The sequence below is a fragment of the Chiloscyllium punctatum genome, chromosome 41, assembly GCF_047496795.1.
Source record: "Chiloscyllium punctatum isolate Juve2018m chromosome 41, sChiPun1.3, whole genome shotgun sequence".
NCBI classification, from domain to species: Eukaryota; Metazoa; Chordata; class Chondrichthyes; order Orectolobiformes; family Hemiscylliidae; genus Chiloscyllium; species Chiloscyllium punctatum.
Genome location: NC_092779.1, coordinates 26,051,548 through 26,071,415, shown reverse-complemented (window position 1 = coordinate 26,071,415; position 19,868 = coordinate 26,051,548). Strand labels below are relative to the sequence as shown.

The 19,868-nt window shown below is 39.8% G+C and overlaps 1 protein-coding gene across 2 annotated transcripts in view; it reads right to left on the bottom strand.

The window, feature by feature from the left end:
• nkd2b (NKD inhibitor of WNT signaling pathway 2b) overlaps positions 1–19,868 on the bottom strand; it is a 131,510-nt gene that overhangs the window by 21,128 nt on the left and 90,514 nt on the right. Inside the window, exons 5-6 of one of the 2 annotated variants that reach the window (XM_072560585.1) lie at positions 6,449–6,576; positions 4,292–4,387 (exon numbers count right to left, since the gene is read on the bottom strand). In XM_072560585.1, the coding sequence (XP_072416686.1) occupies positions 4,292–4,387; positions 6,449–6,576 (224 nt within the window). The remainder of the gene's footprint in view (positions 1–4,291; positions 4,388–6,448; positions 6,577–19,868) is intronic. The other variant, XM_072560586.1, reaches the window with a different exon arrangement.

Here is a 19,868-nt window from a genome sequence, read left to right as displayed (position 1 = left end):
ATGCTAAAGGATCATTAAATTAAGGGAAAGAGAGGTAATGACACAAATAAAGAAACAACATGATGAATGTCAGCTAAAAGCAAAGAAAAACAAGACAGTAAAAGTAAAACCTACCAAGAGAATGAGATAAAATGGAGATAGAGGTTTCCAGCTCTCAACTAGCATCCCTTTAAACGCATCGTTGCTCTTTGCCTCAACCATTCCATGTAGTAGCAAGCTCCTTCACATAATCATAGTGAGTGAAGAAGGTTGTTCCGAATTCCTTTGAGTCTCCTCTCATAACTCACCCGTCCCAATCCATGCTAGGTGCCTGCTTCATGTACTCAGAAATTCCGGGTGGGGAACACTGAGTAACAATTGCTGCTAATGGTTTATATGATGTTCCACTGTCATGTTGAAAATGTTCGTTTTCTTTCAACCTCCACCATACCAAGACTACAAAAACACAATCCTTCTTCATAAAATTGATTCCAACAAGAGTATTGCAGCGAAGCAAATAGGTGACCAGGTTGAAACCAGCAGACAACCATAATTTGTCGCATCACAATGGTCCAAAAGGGGAAGATTTCAGGCTCAATCGCCCTGTTCCATTAGAAGACAGTGGAGAAAGATTCATGACATGATCACTTGATTCCTAGCTGACTGAGTTTAGTGCTGCAGATAAATGATTTCTCGGTGTGTATGCTTCATGACAAGTAAGTGTCAGAAGATTTGCAGTGTTGGTTAGACTGCCACAGTGTTGAGCAGAATCAAGTGAATTGGCAACATTAGAGTCATAGAGTCATAGAGATTCACAGCATGGAAACAGACCCTTCGGTCCAACCTGTCCACATCGACCAGATATCCCAACCCAATCTAGTCCCACCTGCTAGCACCCGGCCCATATCCCTCCAAACCCTTCCTATTCATATACCCATCCAAATGCCTCTTAAATGTTGCAACTGTACCAGCCTCCACCACATCCTCGGCAGCTCATTCCATACACGTACCGCCCTCTGCGTGAAAAAGTTGCCCCTTAGGTCTCTTTTATATCTTTCCCCTCTCACCCTAAACCTATGCCCTCTAGTTCTGGATTCCCCGATCCCAGGGAAAAGACTTTGTCTATTTATCCTATCCATGCCCCTCATAATTGTGTAAACCTCTATAAGGTCACTGCTCAGCCTCCGACGCTCCAGGGGAAACAGTCCCAGTCTGTTCAGCCTCTCCCTGTAGCTCAAATCCTCCAACCATAGCAACATCCTTGTAAATTTTTTCTAAACCCTTTCAAGATTCATAACATCTTTTTGATAGGAAGGAGACCAGAATTGCACACAATACTCCAACAGTGGCCTAACCAATGTCCTGTACAGCCGCAACATGATCTCACAACTCCTGTACTCAATACTCTGACCAATAAAGGAAAGCATACCAAATGCCTTCTTCACAATCCTATCTACCTGCGACTCCACTTTCAAGGAGCTATGAACCTGCACTCCAAGGTCTCTTTGTTCAGCAACACTCCCTAGGACCTTACCATTAAGTGTATAAGTCCTGCTAAGATTTGCTTTCCCAAAATGCAGCATCTCGCATTTGTCTGAATTAAACTCCATCTGCCACTTCTCCGTCCATAGGCCCATCTGGTCCAGATCCTGTTGTAATCTGAAGTAATCCTCTTCGCTGTCCACTACACCTCCAATTTTGGTGTCATCTGCAAACTTACTAATTATACCTCTTATGCTCGCATCCAAATCATTTATGTAAATGACAAAAAGTAGAGGACCCAACACTGATCCTTGTGGCACTCCACTGGTCACAGGCCTCCAGTCTGAAAAACAACCCTCCATCACCAACACCCTCTGTCTCCTACCTTTGAGCCAGTTCTGTATCCAAATGGCTAGTTCTCCCTTTATTCCTTGAGATCTAACCTTGCTAATCAGTCTCCCATGGGGAACCTTGTCGAACGCCTTACTGAAGTCCATATAGATCACATCTACTGCTCTGCCCTCATCAATCTTCTTTGTAACTTCTTCAAAAAACTCAATCAAGTTTGTGAGACATGGTTTCCCAGGCACAAAGCCATGTTGACTATCCCTAATCAGTCCTTGCCTTTTCAAATACATGTACATCCTGTCCCTCAGGATTCCCTCCAACAACTTGCCCACCATCGAGGTCAGGCTCACCGGTCTATAGTTCCCTGGCTTGCCCTTACCACCCTTCTTAAACAGTGGCACCACATTTGCCAACCTCCAGTCTTCCGGCACCTCACCTGTGACTATCGATGATACAAATATGCCAGCAAGAGGCCCAGCAATCACTTCTCTAGCTTCCCACAGAGTTCTCCGGTACACCCGATCAGGTCCTGAAGATTTATCCACCTTCAAGACATCCAGCACTTCCTCCTCTGTAATCTGGACATTTTGCAAGATGTCACTATCTATTTCCCTACAGTCTATATCTTCCATATCCTTTTCCACAGTAAATACTGATGCAAAATATTCATTTAGTATCTCCCCCATTTTCTGTGGCTCCACACAAAGGCTGCCTTGCTGATCTTTGAGGGGCCCTATTCTCTCCCTAGTTACCCTTTTGTCCTTAACATATTTGTAAAAACCCTTTGGATTCTCCTTAATTCTATTTGCCAAAGCTATCTCATGTCCCCGTTTTGCCCTCCTGATTTCCCTCTTAAGTATACTCCTACTTCCTTTATACTCTAAGGATTCACTCTATCTATCCTGTCTGTACCTGACATATGCTTCCTTCTTTTTCTTAACCAAACCCTCAATTTCTTTAGTCATCCAGCATTCCCTATACCTACCAGCCATCCCTTTCACCCTGACAGGAATATACTTTCTCTGGATTCTTGATATCTTATTTCTGAAGGCTTCCCATTTTCCAGCCGTCCCTTTACCTGCGAACATCTGCCTCCAATCAGCTTTCGAAAGTTCTTGCCTAATACCGTCAAAATTGGCCTTCCTCCAATTTAGAACTTCAACTTTTAGATCTGGTCTATCCTTTTCAATCACGATTTTAAAACAAATAGAATTATGGTTGCTGGCCCTAAACTGCTCCCCCACTGACACCTCAGTCACTTGCCCTTCTCTAGAAGGTACATCCACATACTGAATCAGAAAATTGTCTTGTATGCACTTAAAAAATTCCTCTTCATCTAAACCCATAACACTATGGCAGTCCCAGTCGATGTTTGGAAAGTTAAAATCCCCTACCATAACTACTCTATTATTCTTACAGATAGCTGAGATCTCCTTACAAGTTTGTTTCTCAATTTCCCTCTGACTATTAGGGAGTCTATAATACAATCCCAATAAGGTGATCATCCCTTTCTTATTTCTCAGTTCCACCCAAATAACTTCCCTGGATGTATTAATTGTTCTATGCTTTAATGCCCCATTAAGCAATAATTAAATCATTGCTAATCAACTTCAAGTTACACCATTACTCTTCCCTCTACTGCCAATGATTAGACAGTACTTGCAGTTATGCCACAATCCATCTGGCAATAAAAATGCTATCATAATTTGTAGAAGATTTCTCCACCCAAGAAATGCCGTAAAAACTTTCACATACAAACAGATAACATGGATACCCCAGGATGATTCTTTTATTTTAAAAAAAGTCAATTGTATCGAAGTTCAGTACAAAAGTCAGATGTCGGAGAAAAACATAATCAGCAAAAATACAAAGTAATGGATGAAAGGACTTGTACAGAAATTAAGGATCAATCCAATGTTGAAGATGAAGAATTCTCTAGAATCACAACGCAATAAAAAAAGATCTTACTTGATTACTTACAAATAATATTGCTTCTTGTAAAAATGTTCTCCCATACCCAACATTTCAGAGGGTCTAAAACTAAAACAGAGATGGAACCTTGCAGACCTTTCCTACATCAATTATGTCGTCAAACCATTTGAGAGTGAGGCAGGTCTTACACTTGAGAGTGATTCTGCACATTTCAGTTTGTTTCAGGTCTCACATAGCTAAGGCTTGACTGCAGCTTCTTACTCCACAGTCCCAGGGTCAATCCCCATCAATCATGCACATTTTACATTCATACACTCATCAACGGATTGTGGCTTGTCAAATTGTTCTAATAAAGCAACACCAGAAATCACTGGACAATTCTCTATTGTAAAAATAGCGAGCTTCTTTTGGGTTCATCATGTACTCTCTATCATCTCTCCCAATTATAAGACACCTAAAGTTTTATCAATGTTATTTATATTGGTAGTTTGTGGAAATTAATACACCATGACTTCCCAAGAAGCAGAAACAAATGTAAATGTAAAAGTACCTCCTTAGTAACCTTGCCACAGTTGTCAAAATCATAAAGAGTGAAGGTCCATTCCTGATGGTTATCTTCTTCAACAGATACGTCACACTCTAGCTCCTGAAAAGAAAGTGCATTTCTCTATTCTAAATTTCCTCTACTTGTGGGATTTTTATTAACAGGTTGAAACAAGTCATAACTCTAGGTGCATCGGAAGAATAAAATGTGGCATGGTAGTAATGCAAAACCTAGGCTCAAGCCACTGCCAAATTCTACTGTTTCTGGGAAATGGTGTCCCCTTATAAAAGTGTAGCTTAGATTAGATTCCTTACAGTGTGGAAACAGGCCCTTTGGCCCAACCAGTCCACACTGACCCTCCGAAGAGTAACCCACCCAGACCCAATTGAGGGATGAGTTACTAGTTTATTTAAGGAATAACTGGCAACTTTATTTGCCTTTATTTTGTAGCTCTTTGAATTCCATTAGATTAAATTTCTTTCACCTTATATTCAATTACTGCTTTGGAAAAGTAGAACAGAACTTCTAGAATTGAAGAAATCTATTTTCTATAGGTATTGATAGCTTATTCACCTGAATAATCATCCCAATGTGTGAGTTTGATATTAGAAACTCTGGCTAATCTAGTTAACCACTCATTTATACATCCCCACTTTTCCAGCGAGGATCACCATGAAACTACTTGACAGGGAGGCCTAGCAAATTCTATCCTTCTCCAACCAATGAACTCAAAGGTCAATTGCACCCTTCTGAATATCATTTTAGGGACACACAGATGGAAAAACCGAATCACAGACCTTCCAAATCAGTAAGCTTCAGCTCGAGACCAGAGTTACCCACTGACTAATATGGAAGAGATTGAGCACAACACTGTGCAATAGAAACTGCTGACCAGTTATGGGCACAAACGCACAAAGCACTTTACACACAATCGAAGTAAATCCATTTCACACATTTATACTTGCATATCATCCACCACCAAAGAATGAAAGCATCCATACCAATCAAAAAACTCTCTTACTTTCCTGATACTGTTGCCAAACAATGCACATATCAATATCGAAATTCCATGTACAGAAATGGGATGTATTACTCATTTTCTATTCTCTAAATTGATGATCAATGCTCCATACTTGATTTTCAGTTGGTCACATGTGGTTAACAAATTAGATGGCACTTTTATACTCGTTAAATTAAAGTTGTAATATACTGGGAAAAGAGTTTATTTGCTCTGGAACTTTACAGTGAGGGATTGATACAGCTTATGTACGAGGTCCAATTCTATTGTAAGCCTAAGGAGCAAGGTTTGAGGAAATCATTAAATTAGTGTCTTCATGGACATGTACTCCACTGCAACATCAACTGTGCAATCGATTTTATCATGGGAATCATATAAACGTCACAATTAGAATCAAACAAGTCATGAGGTTATGAGCTTGTACACAGCTAAAGTAGTCTACTTCTTATGCATGTGACTATTGTACAAGAAAAGGGTTACATTGACTCAGCTTACATTTCCTTGGGTACAGAAGATTAAGAGATGATGTATAGAGAGGGAAACAGTAGGAAAGAGAGAGAGAGAGAGAGAGAGAGAGAAGGTGAAGGACAGTGGGAGAGAGACTAGGTCTGATGGAGGTATTTGGAAATGAGGGAATAAGCTAAAAGTTATGCCTAGGCTTTCAGGGTTAACATCAAGAAGCATTTTACAGAAGGGATAATGGAATCTGGAACTCTTTCATTCAAGAATTGTTGAGGCTGGGTCAACTGAAAAGGCAAGGGTATTAGTGGATCCGAAGCAAAGGTGAGTAAATGGAGTTACATACAGGTTAGTCGTGACCCAAATGAATAGAGAATTGAATGGCCAATTCCTGACCTCTCACTTCTCATGTGCTTCCAGCAGGGATCCATTTCATAGACCAGACATAAGACTCCAGCATTACCCTAATTCTTCAAACATATTCTGTTTTGAGCCCAACCATCTAATAGGTGTATAGAATAACTGCCAAAGTCTATAATGATATATTAATTTAGTAAAGGCAAAACACAAACATCTGTTTGGACATTTTGTTTTTAAAGAGCCTAAGTTAACCATGCCTCATCAATAGAACTCTTCTCAAAGCAATTTCTTCAATAATTCACTATCTTCAGACTGAAAAAACTCACATCAAAGGTCAGTCGTTTCTTGCCTGTCCCTCTACTGCCTTCTTTACCAGGACATTTTTCTCCATCATCTTGGCTGAAGGTGGATGTGAATCCATCACATGGCTCTGCTTTCTCTGGTGGGAGCACCACTGGTGAAAAATTAGGGAAGAAGCAAAAACAGACAAATCAGTGAGGGATTGATACAGCTTATGTACAAGGTCCAATTCAATTGTAAGCCTAAGGAGCAAGGTTTGAGGAAATCATTAAATTAGTGTCTTCATGGACATGTACTCCACTGCAACATCAACTCTGCAATATCTATTTATGACTAAGGATGATGCAAGGTCAGTATACTAATTCTCAGTATTGCACTTCATTAGTTCACAAAATGCTATTTACAGTCCAAAGATGTGCAGGGTAGGTGAATTGGCCGTGCTAAGTGTTCAGGGATGTGTAGGCTAGGTGCATTAGTTCGGGGAAATGTAGAGTAGTTGGGGAATGGGTCTCGGTGGGATACTCTTTAGAGGGTTGATGTGGACCTGTTGGGCCTAATGGCCTGTTTCCACACTGTAGGGATTCTATAATTCACAAGTTCAGAACACGCCTACAGCCCATCAAGTATTTGTGTTTTGAATGCAGTCCCTCTTTAATAATGACATCGCAACTAATTTTCACACAGCGAGATCCCACAAACACAAAGTGGTCATGGGTAATTTGATCATTTTACAGATGGACTGCTGCTGATTTTTAAAAAAAGTATTAGCCAGCAACTTCCTTAATCTTCTTTGAAAAGTGCCACATCCTTCTGAAAGGGCAGATGAAGTGTTGGCTTAACATCTCATTCAAAAGCTGCAATGCTGCCCAGGCTGAAATGCCAACAGTGGTTCATTGAAGTGTCTGCTTAGATTATGACCTGATAGTGGGATTTGAACATGCAACCATCCAATTTAGAGGCGAGAATATAACCAACGGAACCATGGCATTGCACTGACATCATAATTCCACTTTATACATGATACTTCATCTATGTATACGTTACAAATAGGATTGCCCACCCCCCCCTTTCCTGATCAAACAAGTAGATTTTAAGGAAGTGAGTGGAGATTTAAAAAGAGAATTCCAGAGCTTCAAACTTAAGTCTGCCAGGAAACTGAAGGAAACTGGGGATGTGCAACAAGCCAAAATTGCAAGAGTCTGAGTGGTAGAGCACTGGAAGGGTAATAAAGCTGTAGGAAGTTACAGGAATAGGGAGGAGTTGAAAAAAATTTTAAAGCTCGGGCATCATCTGACAATGAGCCAATTTTGGTGAACAGGACTTGGTACAAGTTAGAATGAATGCTAGCGGAATTCTGAATAAGCTGAATTTAAGGTGGGTAGAAGATCAGAGGCTGGCCATCAGCACGTTGGAACTGCCCCAAAAACATGAACTAGTCTTAAAAACATGTAATCACTCAATAAACTTTATTTATTTCCATACTGATTTCCTCACAAGCAAATAAACTGTAGTTTCTCCCTGCAGAATTCACAAATTTCCAAAGAAATGGAATACTGACTCCATGCAAACGGCAGATATGGTTAATTAAAGATAGTGCATGTCACAGTATTAAGAAAAGCAGTTTTACTGCACTGAATGACCTTTTCCTGTTCTTAAATTCTTGCAATTCCAATGTGAAGTCACATGGTATGTGCATTAATTTGGTCAAAGGTGACTTTATTTCCTGAATGTGTCATTCATCTTAATGTCACTGGTCGCCAATATACTGACAGCTCAACGAAACAAGTAACAAAAGAGAAAAGTAAAACTCGTCCCTGATTTTGAGCAGATAGTTCACTTCCTCACCTACTGAAAGGAAAGGTTTGCATTTGTAGAGAACCTCCTGTATTCTCCCAAATCCCAACTGTTTTATAGCAGTAACTTTTTATTATCATTGTACCATTAATGCAGTAAGACATCCTGAAATCCAGCAGACAAAACCTGACAGCAAGTCAAAGAGGGACTCATTGAGACAATTGACAGGCAATGAGGAACATGTGAAGCTTTGTCATTGTATTAATACAAGAAATTTAGTGGCCAATTTAGACACATAGCAAAATCCCACAAACAGTAATGAGATAAATGACCACATCATCTGTATTAGCAACATCAGTTGACGGGTACATATTGGCAAGGGCTTCCATGTGCTGGAAAGGAATGCAACATTCAAAAAGACTTTTTAAGTGATACTCCAGATGGGATTTGGATTAAGCCAGGTGGTAGAAAAGGCCAAATGCACAGGAAACTGTTTTCCAGGGAAAAATTCCAAACAAGAAATTTTCAAAGAAATTTCATTGCATGAGAAACATTCTGGGAATTCCTGGAGCTGGCGCAGAATCACAAAAGTTGGAATGCAAGTGCAGCACATGATTAGGAAGGCAAATGAAATGTTAGGGTTTATTGCAAGTGAACAGAAACACAGGGAAGTTTTGCTGCAACTATGCAGAGCCTTGGTGAGACCACGTCTGGATTACTGTGTACAGTGATGGCCTCCTTATCTGAATAAAGATAAAAATTACATTCAAAGCTTCTCAGAAAAGGTTCATACAACTGATTCCTGGGATGAAGAATTACGTTAGGAGAAAAAGCTGAACAAATTGGGCCCAGACCTGTGGGAATTCAGAAAAATAAAAGGTGACCTTAGTGAAACTCAAGGTTCTAAGTGGATTTGATAGGGTGGGTTGCAAAAGGTAACTACAACAAAAGGAGACTGTTTAAGAATAAGACATCGCCGCTTTAAGATGGAGAAGAGGTGTTTTTATTTCCAAATTCTTATCTCCTGAACACAATGGAGACTGGAACATTAAATTTATCCAAGGCAGCGTTAGATAGATTTTTGATAGACACAGGAGCCAAAGGTATTGGCGGGCTGAAAGGAAAGTGCAGTTGAGATCACAACGATATCACCAATTATCTTACAGAATAGCAGAGTGGGCTTGAAGGCTGATTGGGCTTAGAAACAGAAGTAAGCCAATGTTCTTATTTTTCTTCCATGGAGCTACTTCAATTGAAACATGAATAATTTTAAAAAGTATGACAAGCTGCTGTTGCTTCCAACAAATGTATATCTAGTGCTGAATAGTTAAGAACTCTTACTTGAATCTCGATGTAAGATTTGTATCCATATGTGGTGCAAACTTGCTCCCAGCAGAGTGTTTTATTCAATGTGGTAGTGTTTATGTTACCTTCCAAATTTTTAAAAATGTGAAAGTATCCAACAGACGTCTATTAAAATGATTTATTATGTATAAACATTGCATTCCTCGGGCAGAAACATTGAGGTTAATGTTAAGGTATTAATTTAAAACAGAGGCGCATACTTCCTGTTGGGTGTCATGCTTTAAGTGATCCAAGGTAAGATAGATTCTGAGACATTCACACCCTCAGGTCACATCCTAAGATGCAATGATGACATCATAAGCATGACTCTTGAAAAATCCTTTGACTTAATGATCATGAAATATAACGCAATAATATGGAGACGAGACGCTACAAAATAATCCTTGCTGCTCGTGTTTTCCAGATGAAAAAGAATAGGTGGATGGAGGAGAAGAGCAAGAAAAAAGAATTTCAGGGAATAACAATGATTTGGACCTTTGTTCAGGACACAACCACATTGGTAACTGCCATCAGTTAAAGTGGAGGGTTAATACAGACACTCTGCTCCACATATAAGCAAAGGAGTAACTCAGCATCCAGATTTAATTCCCACAAGGAAACTGGTTTGGATTATGTGGATCAGGTGTTGCACTTGAGATTTCAAATCAGTCAGTGTAGCATTAGCTGTCATTATCACTCTACATCATGTAAAAAGTAAGATAAATGTTCAAAAATCAAAAAAATATACAGATGCTGGAAATGAGAAGCAAAAACAGAAATAACTGGTAAAACTCAGCAGATCTGGCAGCATCTATGGAGAGAAATCAGAGTTTACATTTCTTTTAGAATTAGAATTCCTACACTATAGAAACAGGCCCTTCGGCCCAACAAGTCCACACCAACCCTCCGAAGAGTATCCCACCCAGAACCCTTACCCTACCCTATTACTCTATATTTCCCCTGACTAATGCACCCTGAACACCATGGGCAGTTTAACTTGGCCAGTTCACCTAACCTGTACATCTTTGGACTGTGGGAGGAAACCAGAGCACGCAGAGGAATCCCACACAGACACGAAGAGAATATGCAAACTCCACACACACAGTCACCTAACGCTGGAATTGAACCTGGGTCCCTGGCACTGTTAGGCAGCAGTTTTAACCATTGAGTTACTGTCCCACCCACATTTCAGGTCCAGTGACCCTTCTTCAGAAAACAAACGCTCGTTTAGAGATAGAGAAGCAGGCATTTCACCAGTGCCTCAACTCTACACTCTTTGTCGAGGCTCCCCTACCCTGACCTATTCACCCCAGTCTTGTCACTCTCCATTGACTGCCAACTCACTATCTTCCTAGGTCATAATTATGCTGCCTAGGAACAGCAGTAGTTTAATCCAAAAACATTAAGGCCTGAAGCTGACTGGATACTATGGACCACAGGATAGGCTGCAACTTTATCTCCATAAATCACACAAACTTAGCATTTGTTGTCAAGTGTACTCATGTCCATTAGTACAGGAGTACAATGAAATGTATATAATGTCACCACACATGGTGCCATCTTAAGTACAAAGGTACCTCAGTACAAAAATACTTATGTACAAAGTAGTAAAAGAAACAAAGTTAAAAAAGATACCTACAATAAAATTATATTGGAATCCAAATACCTAACATCAGGGTCCCCATCTATCTCCAATTACCTGCAGTTACCAACACTAGCAGATTACATAGAATGTAGATAGGAACAAGAACTTCAACCCAACAATTCCTTATTGGTGTTTATTCCCTGGACAAGCCCCCTCCCAGCCCTCTTCATGTAATCTTTTCAGTAATACCTTCTGCTCTTATCTTGAGGGGAAACCTATCCAGTTTCCCCTCAAGAGCATCAATATATACATTAACTGTATGAAGTGGTAATGGCATCAACATTGCAGCAATTCTTTGGACAAATGAATTAGTGATTGTCATCCACTTCTTCAGTTTTCCATCCCAAGGCAGATCTGATCCACAATCTCCACCTTGGGTATTGAGACTGGGATACTACTCATTGAACCACAAGACCTCCAAATTATAGCCCTTAGCTTTGGAACCTTTCACAAAGTGGAAATATCTTTCCTACATTTACATCATTAACCTCCTTCAGAATTTAAAGACTCGATACATTCTGAAAGAATCACAGCATCCTGTTCAATCTCTCCTCCCAGTTATATTCTCTTATTTTAGGCATCATCCTTACAAATATTGTTTTACACTTTCCATTACATAATATGCAAACCAGAACTGTGCACCACACTCCAAGTGTGGTCTTGTCATGTTTAACACAAGTTCTTCAGTATATGGACTTCAGTAAGGCGTTTGACAAGGTTCCACACAGGAGGCTATTGCACAAAATACAGTTTCAGGATTGAAGGTGGTTTAGCAAATTGGATCAGAAAGTGGCTAGCTGAAAGAAGACAGAGGGTTGTGGCTGATGGGAAATGTTCATCCTGGAGCTCAGTTACTAGTGGTGTGCCACAAGGATCTGTTTTAGGGCCACTACTGTTTGTCATTTTTATAAATGATCCAGATATGGGCGTAGAAAGATGGGTTAGTAAATTTGCAGATGACACTAAAGTAGGCAGAGTTGTAGATAGTGCTGAAGGATGTTGTGGGTTACAGAGGAACATAGATAAGGTGCAGAGCTGGACTGAGAAGTGGCAAATGGAGTTCAATGCAAAAAAGTGCGAGGTAGTTCACTTCGGAAGAAATAACAGGAATGTTGAGTACCAGGCTAATGGTAAAGTTCTTGGCAGTGTAGATGAGCCGGGAGATCTTGGTGACCAGGTGCATAAATCTCTGAAAGTTGCCACCCAAGTTGGTAGGGTTGTTAAGAAAGCATATGGTGTGTTGGTGTTTATTGGCAGGAGGATTGAGTTTCAGAGCCATGAGGTCATGCTTCAGCTGTACAAGACACTGGTAAGGCCACACCTGAAGCATTGCATACAGTTCTGGTCACCGCACTGTAGGAAAGATGTGGTAGCAAGGAAAGGCTGAGGGAACTGAGGCTGTTGTCATTAGAGAGAAGGTTGAGAGGTGACCTAATTGAGATGTATAAAATAATCAGAGGGTTAGATAAGACAGTGAGACCCTTTTTCCTCAGATGGTGAAGGCTAACACGAGGGGACATAGGTTTAAATTGAGGGGTGACAAATTTAGGACAGATATCAGGGGTAGTTTCTTTACTCAGAGTAGTAGGGGCGTGGAATGGCCTGCCTGCAAATAGTAGTAGACTTGCCGACATTAAGGGCATTTAAATGGGCATTGGACATACATATGGATAGCAATGGAATGGTGTAGGTTGGATGGGCATCAGATTAATTTCACAGGTTGGCGCAACATCGAGGGCCAAAGGGCTCGTGCTGTAACGTTCTATGTTCTCAGCTCTTCGATTCTATTCCTCTGGAGATGAGTCCCAACACTTTGTTTTTCTAAAAGAAAAGCCCTTGTTCAAACGCCTCCTTATTGCTCCCACCTTCACACTTGTATTGAAATTTGATTTTGTTGGAGTTCCTCAGAGTTGGTCATATCACCTACTTTGGCGTTGTCCACAAATTCTGCAATTGCACTTGTGATTGCCAATTATCTGTATAAGTGATTAACAGCAGTATATTGCTTATGGTAGCAAATTTAGGATTTATCTATTAATTCAATATCACTATGGGTAACGTGTAGGCCAGACCAGATAAGGATGGCAGTTTCCTTTCCAAAAGGACACTAGTGAACCAGATTGTTTTTTTCCAACAATTGACAATGGATCCATGATCATCATCAGACTCTTAATTCCAGATTAAAATGTTCAATTTTATTGAATTCAAGTTCCACCACCTGCCGTGGCAGGATTTGAACCCAGGTTCCCAGAATATTGTCTGGATTAACACTCCAGTGATAATACCACTAACCCATTGCCTTTGCATCATTTGCAGGCCATCAGGCTTATAAAATCCTGTCAGAAGTTTTTCTAATCCTAAGTATGAAAGGGTTGTCTGAGCTCTAAATTTTCAGGGTTAAGGAATTACAGAGTGGACACCCTGTTGTACAGAATTTCAGGAAAACTCCTCCCATCATGATTAATTTATTTTGAAACGATAAAACTGTTCAAACTTGATGACATAATGCCTGAATCAATAAGTTAGCTTTGAATTCAACATTTGTTCTTGTTTTTTTGTTGCAATCAGCTATGGGGATAATTTGTAGCTTGAATACCCATGGATTCTAGAGGCAGCTCACTGTTTAAAGTTGCAGTTTTATTCAAACAGATGCAATTTTCATAACAAGGATTTCCAAAACTCTGGTTTCAGATATCTAAGGAAAGGACTAATTCTGTTGGAGACATTTAGAGAGTACGCTTTTTGGAGGGGTTTAAGTGTCCCTTTGGGATTGTTTAGAATCAACATGATAACCTTGTTGGAACTATCAAGATGTCAAGTCATTCACATTTCCCAAACCCACTAAAATTCTGAAATAAAACCCAGCTTGCTGTGGATGCTGGCAATTTCATTGCCTGTTGGTCTAAGCTTGAGGGGTATCCTTATTGGAATAGTCCTGCACAACTAATTCTACAACCTATCATTATCAGAAGATTATGCTATAGGCTTGTAGTTTGACTGATAAGTCTGAATGGTTATAAAGTCCTTAATGTGGGGTTTATAAAGCATTTTTTAAAATGGGGGATTAAGTACTTGAAATCATTATATATTTGGAATGGGATTTTATGAACGAAACTTCTTTTAGGAAGACAATGAAGTCTGTAATAACACTTGTTTGATCTCATCTCTGTACAGTTTTTGAGGTCTGCTTAGAGTGGTTACAGGGGGAATTGGCATGGAGTATGAAAGTGCAAAGGGTGTTGGATGGGGCAGTGTCAATGTGCATGAGTGAGCACAAAGCTGGCACTGAAGACAAAAAGGCACTGGGTGTGACTAGAGGAGTATAATGAACATGGAGGGACCTTAGCTAGGACAATGGATGGTGGCATGGATGGGGTGGAATGGTTACGAGGGATGAGGGCCACAGGGACTTTTTTTTTTATCTAACAGGAACTTTTAAGCATCCTCCCTCAGCATCCAGCAACCCCTTTGGCCATCTCCGCACTGCTTGAGGACAGTACATCCAAATCCCATTAAAACCAATCCCACTGGAACAAAAGTCTGAAGATCGGGGCACTTCCTCCAGAGTAGAGTTTGCAGCTTTGGGAATGTTCCTAACTCAAGAGGGAAAATTTGACCCAGAATCACCCAAGGTATCAGGATGTTATTGAAGGCATTGAATTGTAACAAAATATGCTGAGAATAGGGGATCATGGGTAGCTAATTAACATGTCTACCTGGATGCAGTTGCCATGGGGATGAGGGCAGAGGAAGTGTCTCTTGAAAATCAGGTTGCAGGCTTCCCTATAAGTCAATGAATATTTCAGTCAGGTTCTGGTGTGGTCTACTAGAGTGAAGGCTGCTTGGCTTTGTAAGCCACCATAGCTGGATATGGGAAGATACTGGGCTTTAGACAAAGCGAAGTATCGTGTATAGTTCTAAGGCCCGAAGTCTGAATAGCCTACTCTTTCTCCTCTGTCTTGCATTCCAACATTGCGGACGTGGCACTGGGGATGAAGAATCATCAGAAAGGGCTTTACTGCTTATGCACTACTTAAGGAATGCTCTGACAAGTGATGAAATCTTGGACACAGTCACTTACAGTTACTAATCGGTTACACTTGGATATGAAAATGATTGGAAGCTAGGGATAAATGTGGACCATTTGCTATGATCATGGAGAATGCAATGTATACTGACCAGAAAGGGGAATATTCCATTCTGCAATTTAAAGTGTTCATTGGCTACAAACAGAAAATTGGATTTCAGTCAAGTATCTTTTTCAAATATAGAGGCATAAGAGATTCAAAGAGAACTCTTGTTTCTTTCTTCACAGATGCTGCCAGACAAGCTGCATTTACCCTGCACTCTTATCTTTCATTTCTGATTGGTAGCAGTTGCAATGTTTTGCTTTTATTTCAGTGGCAATTTTAGCATTTTTTTAAACAGTAAGCAATTGTAAAACGTGAAATTCTGTGTCCTTCTTTCAGCTCATAACTGGAAGTTCAAACTTCTTTTTAAAGAATGGTAACTTTTTCCCTTAAAAATAAATAGACACCTTAAGTGATTGCAAGTTCCACATTCTAACTACTCACTGAGGGGGGTGGGGAAAAGAAACTTCACCTGAATTCCTTACTAGATTTATTGAAGACTATCTTGTATATATGGCCTCCCTTACAGTCCTCATTTCAGAACAGGGAACATGATCTTGTGCCCAATAAAAATTGCTTTTTGACCTATATAAACAATTGAATGACTGAAACCCATTTTGATGTCCCTTTACGCATAACTAGCACAGACCTCAGGATCCTCACCTATCTGGGGATCAATAAAACATAAACACATTCCTGACTAGATCTGTAGAGATATATGAATTTTTATGCCAGGGTCAACAGGAAGAAGTCAGGGATTTATTTGCTTGTGGCAAGTCTCCAAGCTCTGGCCACTGTTCTTACCCTTACGCGCCAAACATCACAGCCAAGAAAATTTAGATTAACGCCATTAGACTAGACTCAACCTGCACTCCATTGAACAGAATTGCATCGCTTACATCTTGCACCTTTGAAGCAAACACACTTGCATTTGCACTGAGTACTCAAGAGGCACAAATTGTATCCCTCTTGTGCCAAATAAAACAGTTTTGTTTCTGGCACATAGGGCGCCCTTGAGAAGATACTGCCCAAGGTGTTGCAGAGCAGTGAAGGAACACCATATTGATGTCACCCCACTCACCCGGCTGATGCAATGTGGAAAACCCAACCTGGACCACGTAGGTGCTGGAGTTGAAATGCCCATCAGCCATGATTGAATGGCGGAGTGGACTCGATGGGCTGAATGGCCTTACTTCCGCTCCTATGTCTTATGGTCTTAAAATGAATTTGTGCAGCACTCTGGAAACAAACAGTGTAGGGCTGCAAGATGGGCCCCACATAAGTATTTCTTAAAAGACCAAATTGGAGGCAAGGTCATTTTTAAGATCTTTTGCTTCTGGGAAGTGTCAGCTAGTACCCCCCCAGTACATTTGGAGGTGTTTTATGGGGTTCTTGTATTTATGCCACTACACCCTCACAGGGAGGGCAGAGAAGGTTATGACCTGGTCTCATAAAGGATGACTCCTCCTTTAGGGTACTCATTAAAACCTACTGATCCTAGTACCGCTCTACGTGACTTGCATCAAATTTGTCTGATCATTGTGCTTTGAAATAGTTCGGGACATTTTATCTAATTAAAGGGCAGCTATATAAACGCAAGGGGTAGTCGTCTTGACTGGACAAGCAAATAATTCCACTGTCTTTGCAAAACCCCCAGGTGCAGTTCCCTGTTCCTTGCCCAATAAAAACACCAGCATGATCTCAGTTTTAATTTAAAACCAGAAGCGGGAAGATCATTTTACCCAACCCACAGGTGAAGGGTTACACTAACAAAACTGATACTGAACTGACTGCTAACAGCAAAGTAACTGCAGTCCAGGAGATCAACTGGTTTAAAAACAAAAAAAATCATTTAGCTCCATTAAGTTTTGAAGCAGCCATGAAAAGAAGCAGTCTTCAAATTTCAAATCAACAGATTGAAATAATTTACTCAACATGTGAGATTATGGAGAATAATGAATACCTGGAAGTGATTACTAGCCTATAATCTCACTGGCAAAGGGTCAAACAACATTTGAAAAAAAAGAAACATCTGAAAGTGGAGATGAAATTGGAGCCTAATAATCACTCCCAGCTATGAATCACTTCACTTTTTCTTTAGTTAAGCATATACAAGCAATTTACTCCCTGGTGTTCAGTGAGAGGCAGCCTTTGCTTGGTTTTTAAAATGTTAGCTCTCAAAACTCTGCTTACAACACACTAAACAGAACCAGGTGGCATGGGATCTCTCACATAGGGCTGTGACCCTTTTTTAAAATCTCATCACTGAAAGCTAGCTTAACACTAGTTTGGGTAGAGGTAATCAAGTTCTCCATTAATTACTTCTGCCTGTTTCTGCACATCCTCGGGTGGGTTTTAGGCACATTAGACATTAGAAGATTGGGCAGGAAATGGAAGGAGTTGCCAATTCATCATTGACTGGTTTGCTCATGAACCAAAAAATAAATTCCGTCAGGGAATCAAATCAAATTGTCTTTTTTCCTACCGGTTACCCCATTCCACCACCCCCCCCCCCCCCCCCCCAACAAAGTAGCATTTTTGGTTGCAACTCTTGAGAAATTTGAGATAAAGTAAATGCTAGAAATAAAGGGGTGGTTTTGTATCTATACATTGCAATGGTTTCCTCTGATTGGGATTATTCTCATCTTCTCTGTGGGCCCACCCACTGAAGGAGACGGACGGATTGCTAGAACAGTCAACAACTGCAGAAATACCAAGTGGTTAGTGGAATAGTAGATGGCAAACTAGGTAAATTTGTCCTTTATTATCGAAGTTCCTGCACTAATGATACAATCAATGCTTCAGGTGATAGGTGGCAAATGTCTACTCTTTGAATGTTGCATATCAAGCTTCAAGTAGGTTTATGACATGTTAAATTAATGTCGCGTGTTCTTTTCCACACCTTCTCCAGCATTTTTAGCTTCCATACTTCACCTCAAAGGCAGCTTCAATAGACGAGATCACCAGCTCTACTGCCCAATTAAACTTCCAATTGTCGTCCAAATTAAATTAACACAGGACCACTTTAGCTACCATGTCTCCAAATTTCAAAAAGCAGCGGAGTATCATATCACACCAAATTGCTTTTTTATCATCAGTGTGAGAAAGGGAAAGTGTCCCATCTTTGATTAGTCCAAGTGAACCTTCTAGAATAACAACTTATATGAGCAAGTAAATAGCAGGTTATCAAGCTTCCTGACAGTGAAAATAATCGATGTCCCTTTCTCATTTCTCACTGCTATGACAGAAAATTAACCATCACTAATTCAAAGGTTTCAAAAACATTTGCTCCAATTTGAGCAGCTCAATCTAATTTTACATCTTTGAGAAGGTTAACAGGGCTCATGTCATCAAAGCTATTAGCCAGATACACAACAAAATCAATCACAGCACTGCTTAGATTCGAATTTTGAGCTTAGTTCTGCTCTCAAGCAAGTAGTCTGAAAAATCATGAAACAATTGTAGCAATTTAGGACAGGACAGGGTACCTGACAGCAGCTGCACTGTTTTCTTATTGATGTTCACTTGGGCTTAAAAAATTTTTAGCACAATTACCTTGGGAATTATATTTTTTAAATTTATCAACATGTTATCAACAAACCCAACTACAAATTCTTCTTCAAATCCATGGACCTGGACTTTGTGGTTGTAAAAGAAGAGATATCAGATGACATGTCCAGGTTGTTCTGACTTCTGGAAAATTTATAAACCTTTATCATTTGGTTTCATCTCAGCACACATCCCTTTCATATTTTAAAAATGAAGTATTTCTGGCTGTGTTATTTCTTAATCATGTATAAGAACAGTAAGATACTTCCTCTCAATTCTTTTCCATTGTATTAAATTATTATTCTTGACAGTAGAATTTGCCCTTGGATTGAAATGCACGCTGTTTTTGAATTGGATTGTCTGCTTTTTCCAGATAGCCTGATTTTCTTTGGCTTAGGCTAAATTCACAAGTTAGTTGCCAAATTATTAATTTTCGAAAGATGAATCCCCTGAGCTTACTTATTTCTTTATTCACTTTTGTGGATGTTAAGTCGATCATTGAAAACAAGGAAATATCATAATTGGAATCATGATCTTTCTTCCTGCTCCAGTTAATCAATTCGAAAAAGATAGTAACTTGGTGCTAACATATAAAAAACTCAATGGGCTCAATGAAAGTGATATTCAGTTATAATTTAAAAGACTGAAAAATTCAAAGAGGGAGAGAACAAAAAAAAAGAACAAGAATGGAAAATGACAATGGAAGTAAAAGAAAAACATAAAAGGGAAAAGCCAAAGAGGAAGAGAGGGAAGAAAGTGAGACAGAGAACTAAAAAAAAGGAAAACAAAGAGAGACTGAGAACAAGAAAGCAACTACAAGGTTTTCTAACAAAATGGTCTAATTGGGTAGACAATGTGCAGTTGCCAGATTGTAACCAGAATAAAAGGTCTTTCAGCCATAACCAAAACACATTGATGGATCAATAGTTTATATGCTTTTCAGTTTTCAAAATAAACTTCCAAATTCCTGCCCCAATTCTTCCC